Genomic DNA, 19,456 nt, shown 5'->3' with positions numbered 1-19,456 from the left:
ACTAATGACTTTACAACCTGTCTATATGAACGTGTCCACAGGAAGATCTACTGCAGCTGATCCAGTTCTTTCCAGAGATCCATCCTCCCAGCTTCAGAGAATCCCTGCTCCTCCTTGCCTTTGCTTTCAGCCTGTGCACAGACCCAATCAGTCCACGGAGATGTTGTCATCTTGTCAAGATAAACTGAGGGCACCACGGGAACTACTGTGAAATGACATGCACCCAGTTTGACCTGCTCCTAAATATACAGTAGGTGTGGGTTTGTAATGGAAAATCTGTCAACTAAAAGTGTTGTGTTAAGCTGTACAGCAGTGCATTCAACAACCCTAAGGAGAAAGGAAGGAATGGAAGGAAGAAAAGTAATAATATAATACAACAACAAATAATAAAATAAAACCTCAGGATATAATCCAAACATGGCTGATAGTGGTCCTTTATATAATCTTTGTTGGTATGCACTCTCAGAAGGTAAAGAGTCTCACACTTCTTTACCTTCTGTTGATGGACTATCATTCTGATCTTATCTGATGCTCATCACAACTCCTCATGCAGTTATTCACACTCAATCTTCTCACTATCTTATACTGTATGTTTGAGAGGAAGACTCCACGATGGGAAAGATGAAAATCTGGAGCCTGTAGCTTTTTGTTATGACTATCTGTTGTATCCCAGATATACTAAAAGTAGACCTTGAACCACTGTTTACAGTCAGTGACATGACAAGAAGAATCTGTTGCCTGATAAGACAATATTGTCTGTGTACTCTAGTCCAACACTTTTTAGTCAGCCGTTAGCCGTTAGCCTGCTGCAGCTTATAAAGTACTAAAAGTCAGAATTTGAAATATCTTGGTAGCATGTGCAGACAGTCATGAGGTCACTACAAGAAAATTGAAAAGCAGAGGATAGAAAACTGGGTGGGAGCCAAAGAATGTGTAACATCTGATGAGAGGTATTTTAAAGTGGTTTTCCTTGAGAAACAGAAAAAAACATCCAGTAAGAGAAAGGCATCTGCCCCACACTTCACCCACCCATTGATTGCTAGACAGTTTTGAAGAAATGGTAAGTGGAAACTGCCCCTGCTAAACATGCTCAGGTTGTCAGCCGAAATAATTATGGTCATAGTGAATAATGTTTGAATATTTATGGCAGGATTGTGGAAGTGTTATCTTTCTGTTACTAAGCAAAATAATCTTTTTGAATTTAATGAGTTATAGCTACTCCCAGGTGTAATTTCCTGGGTAAACAATAATAAAAGGGTGAGGCCTATGCACACCACAGAAGAAACGTCTAAAGGTTTTGTATTTTATGGCTTAAAATACGGGTCGGGAATTTGAAGAAGGTAGTAGGTCTGCATGGATTTATGAAAAGCACAATGCATGTCGAGCAGATTTTCTGTCAGCTAATGAATACTATTCTTCTTTGGCCCGTTCAGTACTATTCTTACTTTAATTGCTGCCTATTATCACAAACAATCATGAATTTCTGTTTTGATTGACTTAATTTGTTGCTTCTTTACAATAAATTTGAACAAAATAATAACAAAATAATATTTTTCTGCTGTGGTCTGTGGCACGATGTACAAGTTGTACTGACAACATTCTGGTGACTTTTGACTGATCTTGGCTTCAAAGAAGGTTGATGGTCTAATTAGGAATCCTTTACGGCGGTTTTGTGTGAGAAACTTGGCACGACATGGTCTCTGTTAGACACCTGATGTTGGGGGCCCCACAACCAGGCTCCGTTTAAGTGTCCTGAGGTGTGACTTTTGCACCACTCCTCTCACCCACTGAGTCTGGATAAACACAAAAGAATGACTTCTCGGGGAGAGTCAAAGTTCAGCTCACCTTAAATGGACGTCAATGCTATTAGGAAAATGCATTTTATGTTGCTGCTTTAAAAGAGATGCACATCATAAAATAATAAGCAGATTATTTTCATTTAAGGCTGATTCAATATAGCGTTCAGCTGTATTGTTGCATATGGTTTCATTTGAGAAGAGTGAGCCTCAGTGGGATGTGTTAGCAGAGTATAAAAAAAACAGACACATACCAAACGTAAACTATTTTCATGGCCAGTCATGTTAGTTATTGTTGGGAAACTGTTCATTCAAGCGACTCCACCATATTAAACAGAGTGGGGAAATGAATGAGCTGTTTGTCCAGTGTTGATTTTGGCTAAGCACCTGGTATTTCCCTGTTTTCCATTGAGCAATGTGACCCAAAACTGTGGGTGTGGGATCTAGAATTCCACTTATACCTTGATGAATAACAACAGACTCTTAGCCTAAGCCTAATTCTTACATGGTTTTCAGCCTTATTAGTTGTCACTGATTAGTTTTGATCTGTTTGTAGTTACCTTGATAGTCTTAATACTTGTTTGGTTTCCCAGATGACACTACTTAGTTGTTTTAAACAAACCAAACTATGTACTACGTTAAAGGCTTAAAATGGTTCATTTATTTATCAATTTTCTATTGCTAATTTTTTGGGATGCAAAAGGAGCTACAGTAATCACATTATCGAGTAACTGGGTAAAAGCTGGTGGCACACTGGTCAGATCACTTGTCCATCAATGGGCCACGCACCAGCCAGTCAGAAACCTGATGCACAGTTTATTCAAAACTATACCTATAGTTTATTGTGGTCAGAAACAGAGATTACAAAAAACGTTGTGTGACCACTGTTCATTAGTCACTAATGTAGTTCAAGCCAGTATAGGACATTTACTAATTTAACTCTTCTACACATGGGCCATGCAGTGGAAAAGTGATTTCAGCTATTACCTTACAAGGAGATTTTCCTCCACAGTCCAAAAACATGCTTTAGGTTAACTGTCCATAAATTGACTATAAGTGTGAATGTGAGTTATATCAGTTTGTGATTTTCTGACAGACCGCCAAACTGTCCAAAGTGTGTCTCACCTTTGCCCAACAAGTGCTAGGGTTGGCTCCAGTTCACACCCCAAAGCTGAAAGGGATTAAGTAGTAAATGATGACTAAATAAATAAAGCATTTTATGTCTAGAAGGAAAATTCGATTGGTGTAAATGGTAGCTTTAAATGACATCTGATAATCCTTTTCCCGTTTTTTTTTCCTTTTGATTTCCTGTCTTAATTTAAAAGTGTAACATTACTGTTTGAATTCTTTCTCATTCAGTCATTTCCGTGTGTTTTGCGCCAGGCCCCTTCTAATGTTGTGATGTTCTGTCATGAACAGCACGTCATTTAACATGAAACGAATAGTCTTTCTGAAGAAATCTGGATGATACACTTCACCTGAAGTCTATGAAGATTCTCAGTCATCCAGCTCATGGTCAAGTTTAAAAGTTCTGTTAGGCAACAGGATGTGAATTTTCTAAAAGAAGACGTTTCACCCCTCATCCAAGAAGCCTGAAGAAGCCTCTTGGATGAGAGGTGAAACACCTTCTTTTAGAAAATTCACATCTCGTTGCCTAACAGAACTTTCAACTGGCCATGAAACTAGTTCTCAATGACTGTCTTCCTCGTGGAATACTGCCACAGAGTAATGAGTCACTGCTTGCTGCATGTAGGGTCAAGTACAATTTACAGTTTCTACTAAAGACTAGGAAATGACAAATGATGACATCACAAGTTGAAGACTTTTCACCCTATAATGTACATACATCAAGTAAAACATGAAATCAGATAAAAACAAATCATTCTTGTTATTATCCATTTAAATAGTTATTTTTGTAAGTGTTGTATTTATCTATCTCACCGAGCAGACGACATACGCTAATCATAAAAACTAGTAATTCAAATAAATTATCGAATTCATCTTGGTCCTCCAGTCACGTGGCATAGTTTAAATGTCCTACTCTCAGTTTAAATCCTTTCAATGGTCTGATGCTTTGTATTCTACAGGCAAAACAATCAGTCGTCTTCAGTGATTACATTACCGGACCAGATTATGAACTGGGAGATTATTCAAGCAGAGCTGTTAACAGCAAAACACTCAGTAAGTCACGTTTCTCTCTTCCATTTTCCTGTGTGCAGGTTAATGTCTGTTGCTGCCTCAGGTGCATCCGTTTCAACGGTCCGGTTTAACAGGTTGACGTTAGCTGTCAGTGTGCTGCGCATGATTCTTTGTACGACTACAGCTCACCTACAGCTCACCACAATGACCTAATTAATGAGCAAACACTGGATGATCGTGAGAGTTTGACTCCTCTGTCTGAGTGATTGGCTTTACTTTAAAGTATAGTTTTCAGTAAAACAAAACTGGAAAGTTACAGTTGTTTCAGTATGAATTGTCAATCCTAACTTGTGAATTTGAAAGCACTGCGGTTATGAACGGACACATTTGTTTACACATGAGTCAAACAGAAATATAAACTCATACAGTCTGTGGGGCATTTTTCATGTCTGGACATGCCAGTGGTAGCTCCCATCTTTCCCAGTGATTGACACACACCATCCAGTGTGTTTAATGAGCACTCAGTGCTGTATTGAACCAACAATGAGCCCCATTTGGCCTGTGCAAGGTGTGAAATGGCACACTTCCCCCTGAATGCCCCCACCATCCACCCCCTATCTCTGTTGTTGGGATTGATTTAACAGACAGAGGCAACTCACAGAAGGTGTGACTCCTACTGGTTATTCACCAGACTCTATACACACACAGACAGATTCTGGCACTGTCACAAACTCCACCCCTTTTACGCAGACACACACTCACCGGTCTGACTGCTGCACCCTGCTCACTGCTCCCTCAGTACAAGTCAGCCTTCAGACGGGAGCACACTGAACTCTGGGACTAAACACCACCATCACACCAGTGATTATTTGTCTACAGAGCAGCTTCAAGCCCCACATATCTCAGCAACATGGGGAGCAGCATGTCATGTGTCCCCCAGCACAACTTCAGATTCTCCAGTAAAAGTTTCATACGCAGAAACAGGTAAGAAAACGTGTCTACAGGTATTCCTATTGTACTTGTCTTCATTCTGAACACATGTCAGGTCCTTGACTGCTGTTTGTTATTTTGGACACTACATTTCAGCTGGAAGGAATTCCTGGTATTTCTCTGGGTTTAAGCAGCAGGGGTTAAATGCAGGTTGTGAATTTTGTGAGCCTCTGAGGCGAGGATATGGTTATGGATACAGTTATGCAGCATAGTCTGGAAGTCATGCCTGAGTAGTGGTGCCTGTCTGGCCAACGGTGTCAATGATCCAGTTACCATTTGCCTCCTCTTTGCATCTCTCTGAAGATGATCTGCCAGCTGTCGGTGTGAATCTGGTTTCCCTCCAGAATCAGGGGCTCAATCCCAATTTATTACCAAAATAATACATTTGACATACTTGGTTTGTGACCCCCTCTTGATAGCTTAAGGGGATCTGACCTTAAAACACTGAACCATAAATATAGAAAGTACAGACATGATAAGTTTATGTTTAATTTTAAGTCTGACTTTCCTAAATCTCTAATAGTATTGCTTGTGGTAAAACCACCACATCTGATTATAATTAACTTGCACTACTCTACCACTGTGCTTGGTGATGTTTCAGTGCTTTGATTGAATGTACCATGTCGCCCTATGAAAGAAAATCCCAACGGCTCTTAGTTTGAACACTGATAAACCTTCTTAGTTGAATCGATGGTTCAGCACAAGGACAATACAACCAGTGTTCTTATTTCCCTTTGCAACCTACTAACTCTTTGTGTCGGTGAATCAGACTAGGGTCAGGTTCTCCCCTCAGAAAGAGGCCAAGAGAGTAGACAGTACCATTGAATATCACAGCAATGATTTGGAGAATGCTGGGTGTGTAAATCTTCTACCTGTCTATTATTCACATTCCTCTTTCACTTTGCCTCTGCAGATTACATCAGCATTTGATTGCTTTTCATATCACCTGTTGGTTATATGTCAAACTTAACCAGGTCCTTAGCAGAATGGATAGTTCAGTCAGTAATTGGTTCTGGACATGGACTTCCTGATTAGAAGGGCCTTGATTCCCACCACAGAAACAAAAGCCTGGTTGTTGCACTTAGGACACTGGTTCACATATGTATGCAGATAAGCTGATAAACAACAAGCTAGAGATTGTAAAAGCAGACCTATGTCTTACTTATCATTGCAGTGCGGAAGTTCCCTTAGACAGGGTGACACTAATGGTAACAGATGACACACATGCAAAACAAAGGGGCATTGATTTCTGATTTGCCTATATATGCATGGCCCAACTATCGGACACATAAGACCTGATTGTTCTAATCATTTATAAGGATGACGATGGATGATGAAGATTGGATGGACTGAGGACAATGGAGGGGTGTCTGTCTGATTGTCTGTACAAGACATGAGGCAAAAGCAGCAATTGAAGGTTGCTAGACTGCCATTAAGAAATTAACTCACTAGTTTAAATTTGAGTGAGACTGGATTACTTGAACGTGAAGTGACACTGTTTATTCTTACCATCCCATCTTACAACTGCTAAGTGCCATGAACACGAAATGTTGCCTGTTGACTTTGCAGTTAGGAAGTTGAGTGAACAGGAATAGGTAGTAAACAATATGCTGCGGATGTGTCATGACTAACAGGGTTTTTTTCTTTTCTACTGAGCAGCAGTCGTCTGTTCCGCAAAAAGAATCCTCAGGAAGGACAGGAAAAGTCAAACAGCATCATCAACATCCTGTGCACCGTCACCCCCAGGAAGGTAAGGCGCTCACATCAGGAGGCGCTGATAAGAACCTCCAACCAGCGGGACACCAATTATAACTGCTCTGCTTAAAATGTCAACCTGTGTATTATTCATTGTGATGCATTTTAGTTGACACTGTGTCTGGTTGCAGGACATGTCCCACAAAGATCTTCAGACAATTGAGAACATAAAGTGGGATCCTCCATTTCCTTATGATCCAGCCAGTGGCTGGAAGAAGAGCAGCATCAATGTGAAGAATTACGGGCGCATGATTCACAGCTCCAAAGTCCGTTTTCGCTTCCTCCACTGCCAAGTGAGCAAAAATAACTTCTTTATTTGATTACGTCAAAACACAGGGAAACAGGGAACGTGGCAATAAACGCACATTCAATGCTGAACAATCTTTATTATGGTTCATGAGGTTTCCAATGTCCAAACCTACAGTGACACATTATGTCTGTGTGAACGCAGGTGATGGAGAGTTACAGGATGTTTCACCGCTGGCCACGAGACAACACTGAAACTGCCAGTGTTGACGTTGTGGTAGGCTGTGAATAATCCTATGGCTTTTCCACAAAGCACACCGCAGCCTGTGTTTGGACATGCACACTTTTGTTGCAGTTGTGAAACATCTCTGAGAGAAAACCTCAGGGTAAAGACAGAGAGGGAGAGTTCCTCTGATCCCAGGGACTGATAGAGGGATCATGCCGTCTCCTCACTGTGGGAACAGCAATATATCAGAGCAGTGACACAACAGCTCTGACATAAAAATGGAAGAAATGATTGATTAGGTTATGACGTCATGATATCTAAAAAACATATTGTGAAAGACAAGTGATGTCTTTATTTGTTGGGAGGAAACTCAAATTGTGACAAACATTTTTTAAATGAATCCAACATTTCCTGTTGGAGAGGGAACAAGAAACTGAACCTGACCAAACTAGTGTTAATGCTTAAGCTGTTTTTCTATTCACACAGTACAAATTGAAATTTAAATATATTGCTGTTGCTCTAAAATACAGGAAATACGTTTTTTATCTTGTATCTCAACAGGATATACATGACTGTTACCTGGACCTCTTCCAGACACATCTTCATTTTGTCTCCAATAACACAACTGGATTAACTTATCAGGTAGGTTTTTCTTATTGTATTTATCTGATTCCTCAACTTCAAATAATCATGGATCATGTGGTTTAGATTCTTCTATTGAGCAGAAATCTAAAGGATATTATGTCAAGTTGCCATCCACACGTGGACCCTGTCTGTGAGCAGTGTCAGTAAACAAAAAGAATGATTAGGTTACTGCTCACAAAGCACCATCAGCTATTAATCATCGTTTTACTGTCTGTTGTCAACGCTACTCCATGACAAAACAAGGCATTTAAGTACCTGTATTCTGTTCTAGTATAATGTACTTTGGATAACGACAGGCAGATGACCGCAAATCATCAGATTACAGTATTTTATGTGAGAGAGCTGAGCAGCTGGGTCAAATACACAAATATAATCAAACTAAAATGAAGGCTACATGTAGTACTTGGGGTTGTAGGTTTTAGGTGTTCTTCAATTTGTCTTAAAATATGATTTTAATGGTCTGCCCTTTGGATGTTATATAACTTTAGTTTACAAACAATTTGACCCTGTGTTGTTTTTTAAAATCATGATGTCTTTGCTATGTTTGTTATATTTTCTGGCCACTTTGATTATCTTGGCTAATTGCTACAGCAATTCTGTTCCCCTGGTGTTTCTCATCAACGCAAGCTATACATTAAATTTGTTAAAATGCTGTGTCTTTACATTTGTTTTTGGAATCATAATCACAAAAAGATGCTTATTAGTTATGATTAAAAAACAACAACTTGTATTTAGTTTTTCATTCTCACAAGCCTTTGTCTCTCTCACACACAGGGAACTCTCCCACTGAAAGAGCTCTCCATTTGTAACCTGCAACAGAACTGCAACCACAGCCAACCCCAGGAGTTTGCCTTTCAAATCAATGGTAAGTCTAGTTCTTCTGCTTTTAAAAACATTTTTTCTTCTGCATGTGATCTAGTGAGTTTTGCTTTACGGAAATGCTCACATATAATATGCAAACCACAGAAACCACAAGCTATTTTAAAGCTGCAGCATTTCATATGTTGTCACATTCCAGTGATTCAAAGGTGCTGCGACCCTCATCACCTCTGAGCAACCCCTAGACTAACTAGAGCTGGGCCCCTTCACCCTTGGTCAGGGGGCCAAAGTGGTCCAAAGGACCGTGCTTGTTAGACAACAGGTGCACTTCAGTAAGCCCAGCTGTCAGGGAGAAAAGTCCAGCTACTGCTCTCAGCCTTGTCACTGCTTATAATCTATTGCACATTCCTAAAAGTGCTCCCAGGTTAATGCTTGGGAGAAAGTACACTCCGCTTTTGAACTCCGGATCTGGCAGTTCATTTATTTTCATGAGAAGAAATACTATAGGGACTAGAAGGCTTTGGACCTTCCTTGAGAAAGATAGCAATTTATGTAAAATGATCACTTTAAAATGTCAGCCCTGAAGAGTATAGTGTTTCATTCAGTGTTTATATTTCTTGATCACTTCTATCTCACTAAAATCTGAAGCATGTCTGTAGTCTCAATATTGACATTGTATGGTGTTGTTCTACATCTGACTCTGCCACATCAAGCTTCTTTTTACTCTGTGGCTTTGTGATTCCTTTGTTGCGGTGCAGACTTTTATTTACCATATGGGAAGCATCACTTACAGGAAATAAGTAGCGGAAGCATTGCAAAAATGTGAGTCAGCTGAGAAATCTCACAGTGTGAGAAGTGGTTTCCTCTGCGTTCCTTCCTCTCGCTTAGCCGAAAATATGCATCACTGAAGCAGCTCTGGTGAGTTGGTCAGTGACTAAGCAAACACAGCACGAGAGGGTCTGGGAAAACCCTTTTAAACTCTGGCCCTGGACTAACATTGCTGTGAAAGTTACATAATGGTAGTTAATTACTTTAAATAGGACATACTAATATGTGCAATGTGGATTAAAGCCTAGGTTATGATTTAATGATAACATCCCCAACGGGTCAGAACCAGAAGCTTTTTACCCATGTGAAATAGGTTTCATATGCATCGAGTGTTGTAAAAATCATCAGCTCAGCTATTTGTGAGATAACATTCCATTTCCTCTGGACTAATATTTACTTACTAAAATAAACTTAATGCTTGATACGGTCATTAAAACTTTGAAAGAATTTCATGGGCAAATCCACATATTTTAATGTTTTTGCCTTGAGCACAAACTAATTTCTGAGAGCATTTGCTCATGAGATAGAGCTTCAGTCAAGGTCTATGACTAAATGTCAAAGTGAGCAAATAACTAATTCCTGCATCCAGAGAAACTGTCTAAGAAGCAGTGTCAGAAGTCTGAGACAATTACCACACAAAGCCATGGGGCTGATCCTGTTATCTGTAGTGTTTATCAGTGGTATGTTTGGGACTGATAGATGGGAGAAGATTCCAGTTCTTTTCATCTCAAGCCACGTTCATTCCTCCTGAGTCAACAGTCAAGGGGAGTGAGAGTCTGTTTCATCTTTCAAATACCTGATGAAGCAGATCACATTGGATCTCCCACAGCAGGCCTTAAATGTGGTTTATGATCTTGAACATGTGTTAACATTTATTGTAATTGTTACATAACACCTTAAATAACCGGGAAAGCACAGTGTGATTGCCAATTCTGAGTCCCCATTATGTCCAAAAAAAAAAAAAACATGGACTTAACACTGAAACTTCTGACCATGTGACCTGTATGTATCCCGCAGGTGTCAGCCTTACTTCCATTATTGTCTACTGTGCCAACCAAGATGAGCTGGACCTATGGTTTGGTCTTCTTAAGGAAAACATTGAGGCCAATGGAGGCACTGCAACTGCAACTGAAAACTATACCAGAGTAAAAGTAAGTTGTCCAAAGCTCTTTAATGCAGCCTTGTTTGATCATACATGAAAATGCATGTAACTCTCCATAAATCTAATCTAAGAAATACGTGTTGAATTAGCCAATAATGCTTTGATGTCAGCTGCTTCTGATGCACATAACGTATGAGTCACATGGGTCACTGCTGGCACTCCCTAAGGCTAGATACCAGGGAGTGGCCTTGACCACATCACAGTCTAAATCAAACCAACACTCACATCTGCACAGTGGTTGAATTGCTGACTCTACATCCGTAGGTGGTTGAAACACCTGACTGATGAAACACATGAGCGTGAACCAGAACAAAGGAGTTAAATGACTCAAATATTAAAAGCCAAATGTGTGTTAAAGGCGTAGCTGTGTCCATATTTACATTTGGGATAATGTGTGTAACTTTCTTCTGTGTTCTTACTTAGTTAAACCAGAATGATGCTCCCGAGGCCAGAGATGAACTCAGAAACTCCATCAACAGAGATCCCATCTATGAATGGGAGGGCTCTCAGAGAGACAGCCTGGGCCCCATCACCTACGTCACTAAAGTCCGACTGCAACACCTGCCCTGTCAGGTAACAACAGCCCTTCTGTTAATCAACAGTGAATCACTGTTTATGATCCTACACACTTATTATGTCATTAAAAATGACATTATCTGTGTTTTCCCATGTATGGTAATGTAAACGCAGACTGGGGTTAATCTGGGTCAGACCTACAAGAAACAATATTCCACACCTATTTCACAATGTCATTGGAACCTCTACTGACTACACGGGATCTCAGGATTTCCGAACTTTCCAAATCGAACCTGAAACCCACTGACGCAGTCAGTGTACATTCTAGAAGATTTCAATGTTGGGAATTTTAGACTATGGGAAATTAGCTAGAATAAAATAGACTCTAAAGCTAGGTGACTCACATGGTTTTTAGTTGTGCAACACTTCACATTACCTCAACAAAACAAAGCAAGGAGTGACTGGCATGGGTGTAGTCTTTTTTTGGCAAATGTCACTTCTGCTGCAGGTATATCTCTATGTCTCTTTTTTGTTGATAACATGTAGAACTATTTTTGCCATATCTTCAGTTGGCTAAGTTAGCAATGAACATTGTTATATTTGGTGTTTTTTTTTCTTGCATTTTTGGAACTTTTATTTGTTACCTAACAATTCTATGCCTACTCTATCTACTGTAGCTATTTAAAAACATTGATACCTGAAAAATCGTCTTCTAATAGTTTAGAAGAATATTTTATCTCATTAGATCTGACATGACGTCAAACAGTAAAGCAGGAATCTAAATAAAAGAGCTTCACACACTGTATAAAACAATAAAAGTTGTCATGACATGGCTTGTACAGTCAAGTGCTTGAATATCCACTCTCTGTAGGCAGTTTGGTAGCGCTGTGGAAGTGTGTGAGATTTAGGACAAACTTGCATGAGAGGTATCTGCCTGACACTGACTCAACTCACCTCACAGCTGGAATGTCAGCTGTCCGTTCAGACACACCCTCCAGCAGAGAGAGGAAACATAAACTGCTGCACCTTTAAATGCCCCACTCACTGCTTCAGCTGAGGATCCCACAGGGATTTAAACTGTGTCTCTCAACAAAGTATTAAAGGATAACACTGGTGTTTTTCATGTGCAAACCTGGTCCCATAGTTACCTCTTCGTCTAAAGAGTTCAATTTTTGACAATCAACTACTGGCATTATACAGTTTTATAATATTTCCATTTTGCCTATGGAAAAATAGGTACAAAAGAGGTTAAATTTAGGCAAATGTTTTGCAAACTTCTTATGTAAAAGTTTTTATTTCATTTTTAGAGAAATTATTTGGAAATTACCTAGCAATATGTAAATAGGAAAGTCTTTCCAAGATGTTAAGTTTGGTCAAAAGTTAATTATTTAAAAAAAAAACCCCGAAGATCCCGAAGCATTGGACAAAAGATAAATAAAAGTGTTAAAAGTTATTATAGGGTTAAAGAATTACAAAATGGCTAAAAGGTTGCCAAAAAGCTCATACTTTTTTTCCTTTCCTTAAGAAGCCTATCCTTCGATTGTCATTGATTCGATTGCCAAAATTCAATACTCAGCTAAAACTGTTGATATCTCGTGTCCACAGGAGCAGAGTGACAGACTCCTGGTGATGTACCCGTCAACACTAATCATCCTATCAGAGGAGAATGATGGGCTCTTTTATAAGGTACCACTTTTTTATATTTACTTATGCAACATTTCCAGTGTTTTGTATTTTTTTCCGTTGGATTTAACAGTCACTGTGATTACAGGGTAAACTACCACTGAACATGATCACTGTGACCACGCCCTGCCAAGACGTCAAGCCTAACACGTTCATGATTGAAGGTAAACAGTTCACACTGGCATGTTTGGTAAATGTACATTCTTATGCATACTTTACATTAAGTGGCCTTTCCGATTAATGTGCTGGCGTCACAGAGAGTAACCCCCCATGAATGAGCTGGTCTGATCCCCTCTGAATGACGGTCTGACTCTAGCACATTCCACTGAGCAAATGCAGCGAATGAATGGCTTTGTGCTGCCGCTCCTCTCTCTGTGCAGGGAAGCTCATCAACCCTATCGTGGTTTCGTGCCTGGATAGGACCACGTTCTGTGACTGGATCCAGCATTTCAAAGCTGTTGACGTGCCTGTTATGAGCCCCCCACCCCCTGTGTATGACATCATCTACACCCCGACGCAAAGAGAGGTCAGTGAGTGAGGCACACTTATTTTTCAAAAGCGGTTACACTGCTATCGCCTCATTATGATGTTAACTATTGGGTAAACATAGAGAGAAGTGGTTTGTAATAGTGACTTTGACTGTGAACTTGATTTATATCAAATTGTATATAATGTATATACAATTAATATAATTAAATTATTATTTAGGCTTTATCCAACAAGAATTGGTCTAATATAATATTTTATATTTTTCTCTATGGCCTAGCCTCCAAAGTTGGACAGATGGAGTGGAAACAGCCAAGGACAAGCTGAGTCCCATAAGTTCAGCCACTCCACAAGTGGACATGGAGCCCACAGCCTTCAGTTATCTGTTCATGATGAGAACCCTCTCTCCCCTGGATATGCTGAACCTCTCTGTGTAAGTCAGCCACAAACTACATCTTGAGTTTAGTTTTTATTTTTGCCTCTAACTTTTTATACCATCTGCTAGGACATAAATAATAAAGGGTTAATTTATACTGATCAGCAAAACTTGTGTTTGATTTGATGGAGCTCAGCACCCAACGCTTTCTTCTACAAAGTGAATTATTAAGTAAGGTGTAGAAATAACACTGCTCCTGTTACAGCTCCAGACACTTAACTTTGGCTCTTTTTAGGTTAAAAGAAAATCATAACAAAAAAGGTGATTTGCTGCTTTAACATGATGACCAGCATTCACCTGAATACATCCAAATTAAATTCTCCAGAGAGCTAAAAGTTGTGCAGGTTTGAGTAAACGGAATGATGCTAGTCAAAATATAGCAAGCTAGCTAATATGTTACTCATAGAAGAGCACTGATAATGTGGATGTTTATTACACAAAAAAATGATCAGAAATAGTTATATATATATTGGGAATATATATTATATGATAGTAAAAAAGTGTATATCTAATTTAGTTGAACAACAAACAAAATGATAGCAAATTAAAGTCCAAAAAATAACCTAGCTCTAACCCAAAAATAGCTTATAAAATGGTCAAAGATGTAAGGCAGGGCAGAACTGCTGTTAGTTAGCCAAAGAACAGTAAAAAACACAGTTAAGTGTAGCCTAATACAGGTAGCCTAAAATAAGACAAGATTGTTTAACAATTTGCTGTTAGATTGCGGAAAACGACAGGTGCAAATAAAGCCCCAATAACAATAGTATATACACATTCTCTGAAGCCACATTAGCTCACACCTTGTCCTGTCTGTGTTTGATGATTCTGCAGTATAACTCCAGCCGTCCCTCATCCACTGAGACAGCTCATCTGGGAAGCAGAAACAACAGCATGTCTTCACACACCAGACCTGAACGTGACCTTCGACCGCTATCACAGCGTTACTCCTCACCACAGCGAAGCTCTTACCTTCAGCCAACTGAGAACTCAATGCTGTCTCAGGTCTACAGCAGTCCCTACTCTGCCCTACACCGTGCCAGTCCACAGAGGCTGGAGAAAGCCCCACTTGTGAAGGTAATTCATGTTGACGTTTAACTTGATAACCTGATACTCCCTTTGGGACTGTTGCCTTATTTTACTTATCACATGTGCAGCAGTTAATAGACACAAGAGGCCGTAAGGGCACACGGGTTGATGTAAGCAAACCATTTGTCAGGCCATTCGTGCAGAATTGCCGATGAATGAATGATGCGATAACTGAACATTTAATTTCATATACACCAATCAGGAAATATTTACTAAAGGGTTATCACTACTTTCCTGTGGGAGCTGAAGAGTGGGTTTTAATACAACACTGCCAGCTGCCTGTTGATTTATGAGACAGTAGATCACTGTTACACCAGCACTGCTACAGATCACGACAGACATAAGTCCAAAACCTCCACTGGGTCATTTGATCTGATTTATGTGGTTAGCTTATGTGACTCCGAAGAACATGAGAGAAACAGACAGTGATGAAGACAGTCTCAGACATTTCTTTTGCCTCTCATCATCCTGGTATATTTTTCTAATCCCTCCCTGTTTTCCTGTAATACTTGTGTTTAGTCTAACAGCTGGAGTACACCTCAAACATCCCTGAACTACTGCCTGAACGGCCCTCAGCGTCACTCCGATATGTGCGCTCCCCGACAACCTCTGTCGCCACTGTATGACGAGCCCTGTTCTCCAGAAATCTATGCCCTGGATGAGGCCGTGCCATCAGTAAGTGGGTCAATGATACTGGATCCATAGGTTCAATTTACACCTGCGCAGACTCTCTGATATCAAGCAGAGCAGACACACAGCAACACACATAAACAAACACACACTGGGTCTGGCTGCTAATCTGGTTAGAACACTGACTTCAGGTCTTTTTTGCAGCCCAGCCGTAACCATAGGAGGTTTATTTTATGGTGAAACATTAACTATAAACACTAAAAATCAGAAGCACTCAAAACAGTACTTTAACACATGCACTGCCAAAATACAGGCCCTGCGTGCAACAATGCTCTTTAACTGTTTGTAAATGAAAAGTATCTCCTACAAGGGTAAACACATTTTGAATGTCCTGCTTAATGACTTGCTGACAGAATACTGCAGTTTTGATCTGAATGTGCTCTTAACATTTACCAACAGAACAAGTCATAGTTCTACCTTAAAAACTACAACCATCTCCTTAAAACATCTTATATATGTTTATATTTTTTACAGCATTGTAATAATGGCTGAATAATCAAAATTTTGATATTCTGTATTTTACTGTTTGTCTTTGAAGCACCAGAGTTGGCAAGAGCCTGTTCAGCTGCAGCATCACCGTCATCATCAGCAAGTGCCTCAGCTTTTACCTTCCTCCTTCCAACTCCACACACCTCCAATGGGCAAGCGCTGCAGAAGAAGTCTAGTTCTGACCAACCCCCATGGACATGCTCTTAGTCTGGACATGGACCCTTCCCCGAGCAAAGCAGAGCAGCGAGCAGAGGCTGTTTCTAAACTAAAGCTTTTGCCCATGCCTGGCCAAATTCAGGAGAAGGTGAGAAACATACAGTACTGCTCTCTCAGGACACTCCTGTTTCTGGAATGTTGTGCAATTATGATAGGCTGCATGGTAGCCAAGCATGCTTTTACACTTGTTTGGCAGGTGACATTTGATAAGGTGATACAGACAGCACCTCTTTGTGATATTTTAGGAAACGTGAAAATGTTTCTTATTGTTCATCACAGGATGTAACATGCTCTTCTTTCCACATCTGTTAACAGACTATTCTCTCATCCAGTTCAGCGAGGGCCACTTCTCAGATGCCATACGGTTATTCACCAGGTAAATATTAAAGGAATGTAATTACAAACCCTAATGAAACATCCTTTCATATCGGAATACATTTAGTGTGAAAATGCACTGACTGGAAGTTTGAGTTCAAGGTATTTTTTTCACAAACAAAATGGTAGAGGAAGGTTGTTTTCATGGCATGGCTCAAAATTTATTTTTCTATTGAGAAACCGTGGGTGCTCTGATTCAAATCAAAGCAAGCACTGTGGCATCATGTTTCCTCACATGTGTGATGATGTTATGAAAGCCAACACTGTCTGAGGCTTTTGTAAGTCCAACCAAGGACACACAACATTTCTCACACTCCATTATAACCTTAAATTATACACCACAGACACTTGGACTGATTTAACTCACCTACATGGGCCAACTCCTAAGCAACAATAGCAGTTTGTGCACGTCTCATGTAGGACATTACAGTATATTCACATACACTAATACACAGGACTGAATTACATAATCTATTGACAAATTGTCATAGAAAACAATCCATGTCCCTTAAAATCTATGGTCAATGTGTTTTAGTTTGTGCCTTTTTGTAGTCTTATGGTAATGTTCAATTCCCCTTGACTTGTTAGCATTTAGTGAGTTAGTACACAAGTAAACTGGTCTGAATGTCCAGTACAAGAAGTGCCTTTTAATATTTTTAAAACTTAATTTATGTTATTTTTGTGTTAAAGCTGTAAACAACAATGCTAGCAGGCTACTCCTGCTACAACTGGCACAAAGGGTAGAAGAATACATGTGCAGCAAGACTAATTCAGACCAGAAACTAACTTGTTTACACATTTAAAAGCCAGATTTTGGTAGTACCAAAATAATTTGGTATTGTCCAATGTCATGCCAACACTAAAACTAAAAGCGCAAAATGACTCAGAAAGCTTGGTAGCAGGTTCTTTGATCACATGTACTAGAATTTACCATGTGTCAGATTGACATGTCTTACTGTCACTGTATTGTTAAAAGGAATGAAGGTGCTGGCATGTTACACTGGTTGTCTTACAGTAAGATTATACATTGTAACAAAGCCAGTGACAATACAAGTACTTTGAAGCTATGTCCAAGTTTGTTCAGTCAGGGCGAGGTTTTGTCTTTCGTTGTCTGGAACTAAAAGCCTGGGAATCTTCTCTCGCTCCTACAGATCACCACTCGTACCTCGACCCCACTGAACCAGATGACCAGGAAATGGACTATGACAACATTTGGGAGTACAACTGCGATACTGGAATGATTCAGCCAGCGTCTGGAATTTCAACACACTGGACAGGATTAGACTATGGGGCCAGAGGCCTTGGTGCTATGGCAACACAGCAAAGATGGTCATAAAAAACCTCAATAGGACAGCCACTTGTCTGGACGTGTGCAAACATCAGATCACTATCAGAGGGATAATAAAAGCACACCAGGAGAAACTGTTGCTCCTGTTGCGTACACTGTGAACCAACAGATCCCATGACCTGTGTTGACAAATGCAGGACAGTTAGGAAGTGGCTGCGTGTGTCTGCCAGCAGCGGACTCCATTAAAAAAGCAAAAATGTGACAAAGATGGACATGAACTGTCTTTTTGATATGTAACATTATACAGGGAAGAGGATGGGTTGCACCAAAGGTTTCATGTGAGGTTCAAGAACTGCCAGGCCATTATAAACAAGACCAGTTGTTTCTGGTCAGTTGGTTGTGACCTAAAAGCGGGTTGCAGGGCCACTTTGTGTGGGTCCTGGGTAATTGGTTAAAATCATGAAAACTGATTTGTGTATTCTGACTTCATTCAGTTGTTTTTATTTAAACATGTAACAATTTTGTCTTATGACAAGCTTGTTTCACCATGTAAAGGAAAACAACAGTTGTTAAATTGAAAGTTCTGACAAGTGGGATACAACAGATAATATTCAGCAATATCTATTTCAATTTGATCCTATAATTAGGGATTTTTTCTTTTTTAGAAATTTTCTGTTTGTCCTTAAGCCTAATACAAAGCCATTGTGTATTACTGGACTACGTTTAAGTATAATTTAGTGCCGTGTATCCAAACTGGGTGGTGACCTAAAGGCTTAGGTGAAGTGTAAGGATCTTCTTCTTTGATAACCACTCTTCAAGACTTTGAGTTTACTTTTCACTTTATAATAAAGCTATAAAAGGCATTCCATAAGAGCTTGTTATAGTAAAGAATGTATATTTTTGTAAATTTTGTATATTTATTATTTTATTATGCTTCTTTATTATGTCCAGTAGATGTGGGTTTAAAGGTGCGTATGTTACAACAGCTGAGTTCTGACACCTGGATGAATGTCTCTATCCCATTTCTGTTTGAAGTGTTTATTTATATTTGGAAATAAAAAAGGAAATCACAAACCAACATGTGGATCTCTATTTGATATTATTCTTGTGATAAGTTAACTAATTTACTACAGAAGAAGGTGTAACCAATAGTGTCCATCAAAAAGTATTATAAAGCAGTCACAAACTCAACAGAGACAACCAGCTTTATGTTTGTAATTCAAAAGTAGTAATTGTTTCTCACAGCTTAGTGTAACCGTCTGTTGGACCATATCAAGTGGGATCTCTTATTATTCATAACAGTAACCCAATAACTTAATCTCAGGTAACCGCTGGTTGACCTTAACTCTTGTGATCTTATACTGCCCTCTGGTGTGTAAAATGTGCACATCATGTCTAAACTTAGGCAACACAGAACCTGTTGACTGACATCAGTTATTCTCAAATACTTTTTCCTCGTATTTGTCTCTTAAAGTAGCATCAGTATGACCAACCTTAAATACAGCAGCACAGGCCTACTGTGTTCAGCTAAAAACATCTGGTCCTATTTAAATTTGTTCACTATATATCAACACACTACAATAGG

The 19,456-nt window shown here is 39.5% G+C and overlaps 1 protein-coding gene across 1 annotated transcript; it reads left to right on the top strand.

Annotated features, from left to right (window-relative positions):
* The first annotated feature begins 3,985 nt into the window (after positions 1-3,985).
* On the top strand, positions 3,986-18,949 carry plekhn1 (pleckstrin homology domain containing, family N member 1). Its single transcript, XM_008318811.3, has 16 exons — positions 3,986-4,919; positions 6,585-6,675; positions 6,812-6,973; positions 7,714-7,794; positions 8,572-8,662; positions 10,462-10,595; positions 11,030-11,179; positions 12,728-12,808; positions 12,894-12,969; positions 13,186-13,331; positions 13,572-13,724; positions 14,559-14,801; positions 15,333-15,488; positions 16,042-16,296; positions 16,524-16,584; positions 17,735-18,949. The coding sequence occupies exons 1-16, from the start codon at positions 4,846-4,848 to the stop codon at positions 17,917-17,919; spliced, it is 2,139 nt and encodes a 712-aa protein (XP_008317033.1). The 5' UTR covers positions 3,986-4,845; the 3' UTR covers positions 17,920-18,949.
* Positions 18,950-19,456: the final 507 nt, after the last annotated feature.

This window comes from Cynoglossus semilaevis, chromosome 10 (assembly GCF_000523025.1).
Source record: "Cynoglossus semilaevis isolate Cse_v1.0 chromosome 10, Cse_v1.0, whole genome shotgun sequence".
Classification (NCBI taxonomy): domain Eukaryota; kingdom Metazoa; phylum Chordata; class Actinopteri; order Pleuronectiformes; family Cynoglossidae; genus Cynoglossus; species Cynoglossus semilaevis.
This window is presented reverse-complemented; position numbering and strand designations above follow the sequence as displayed.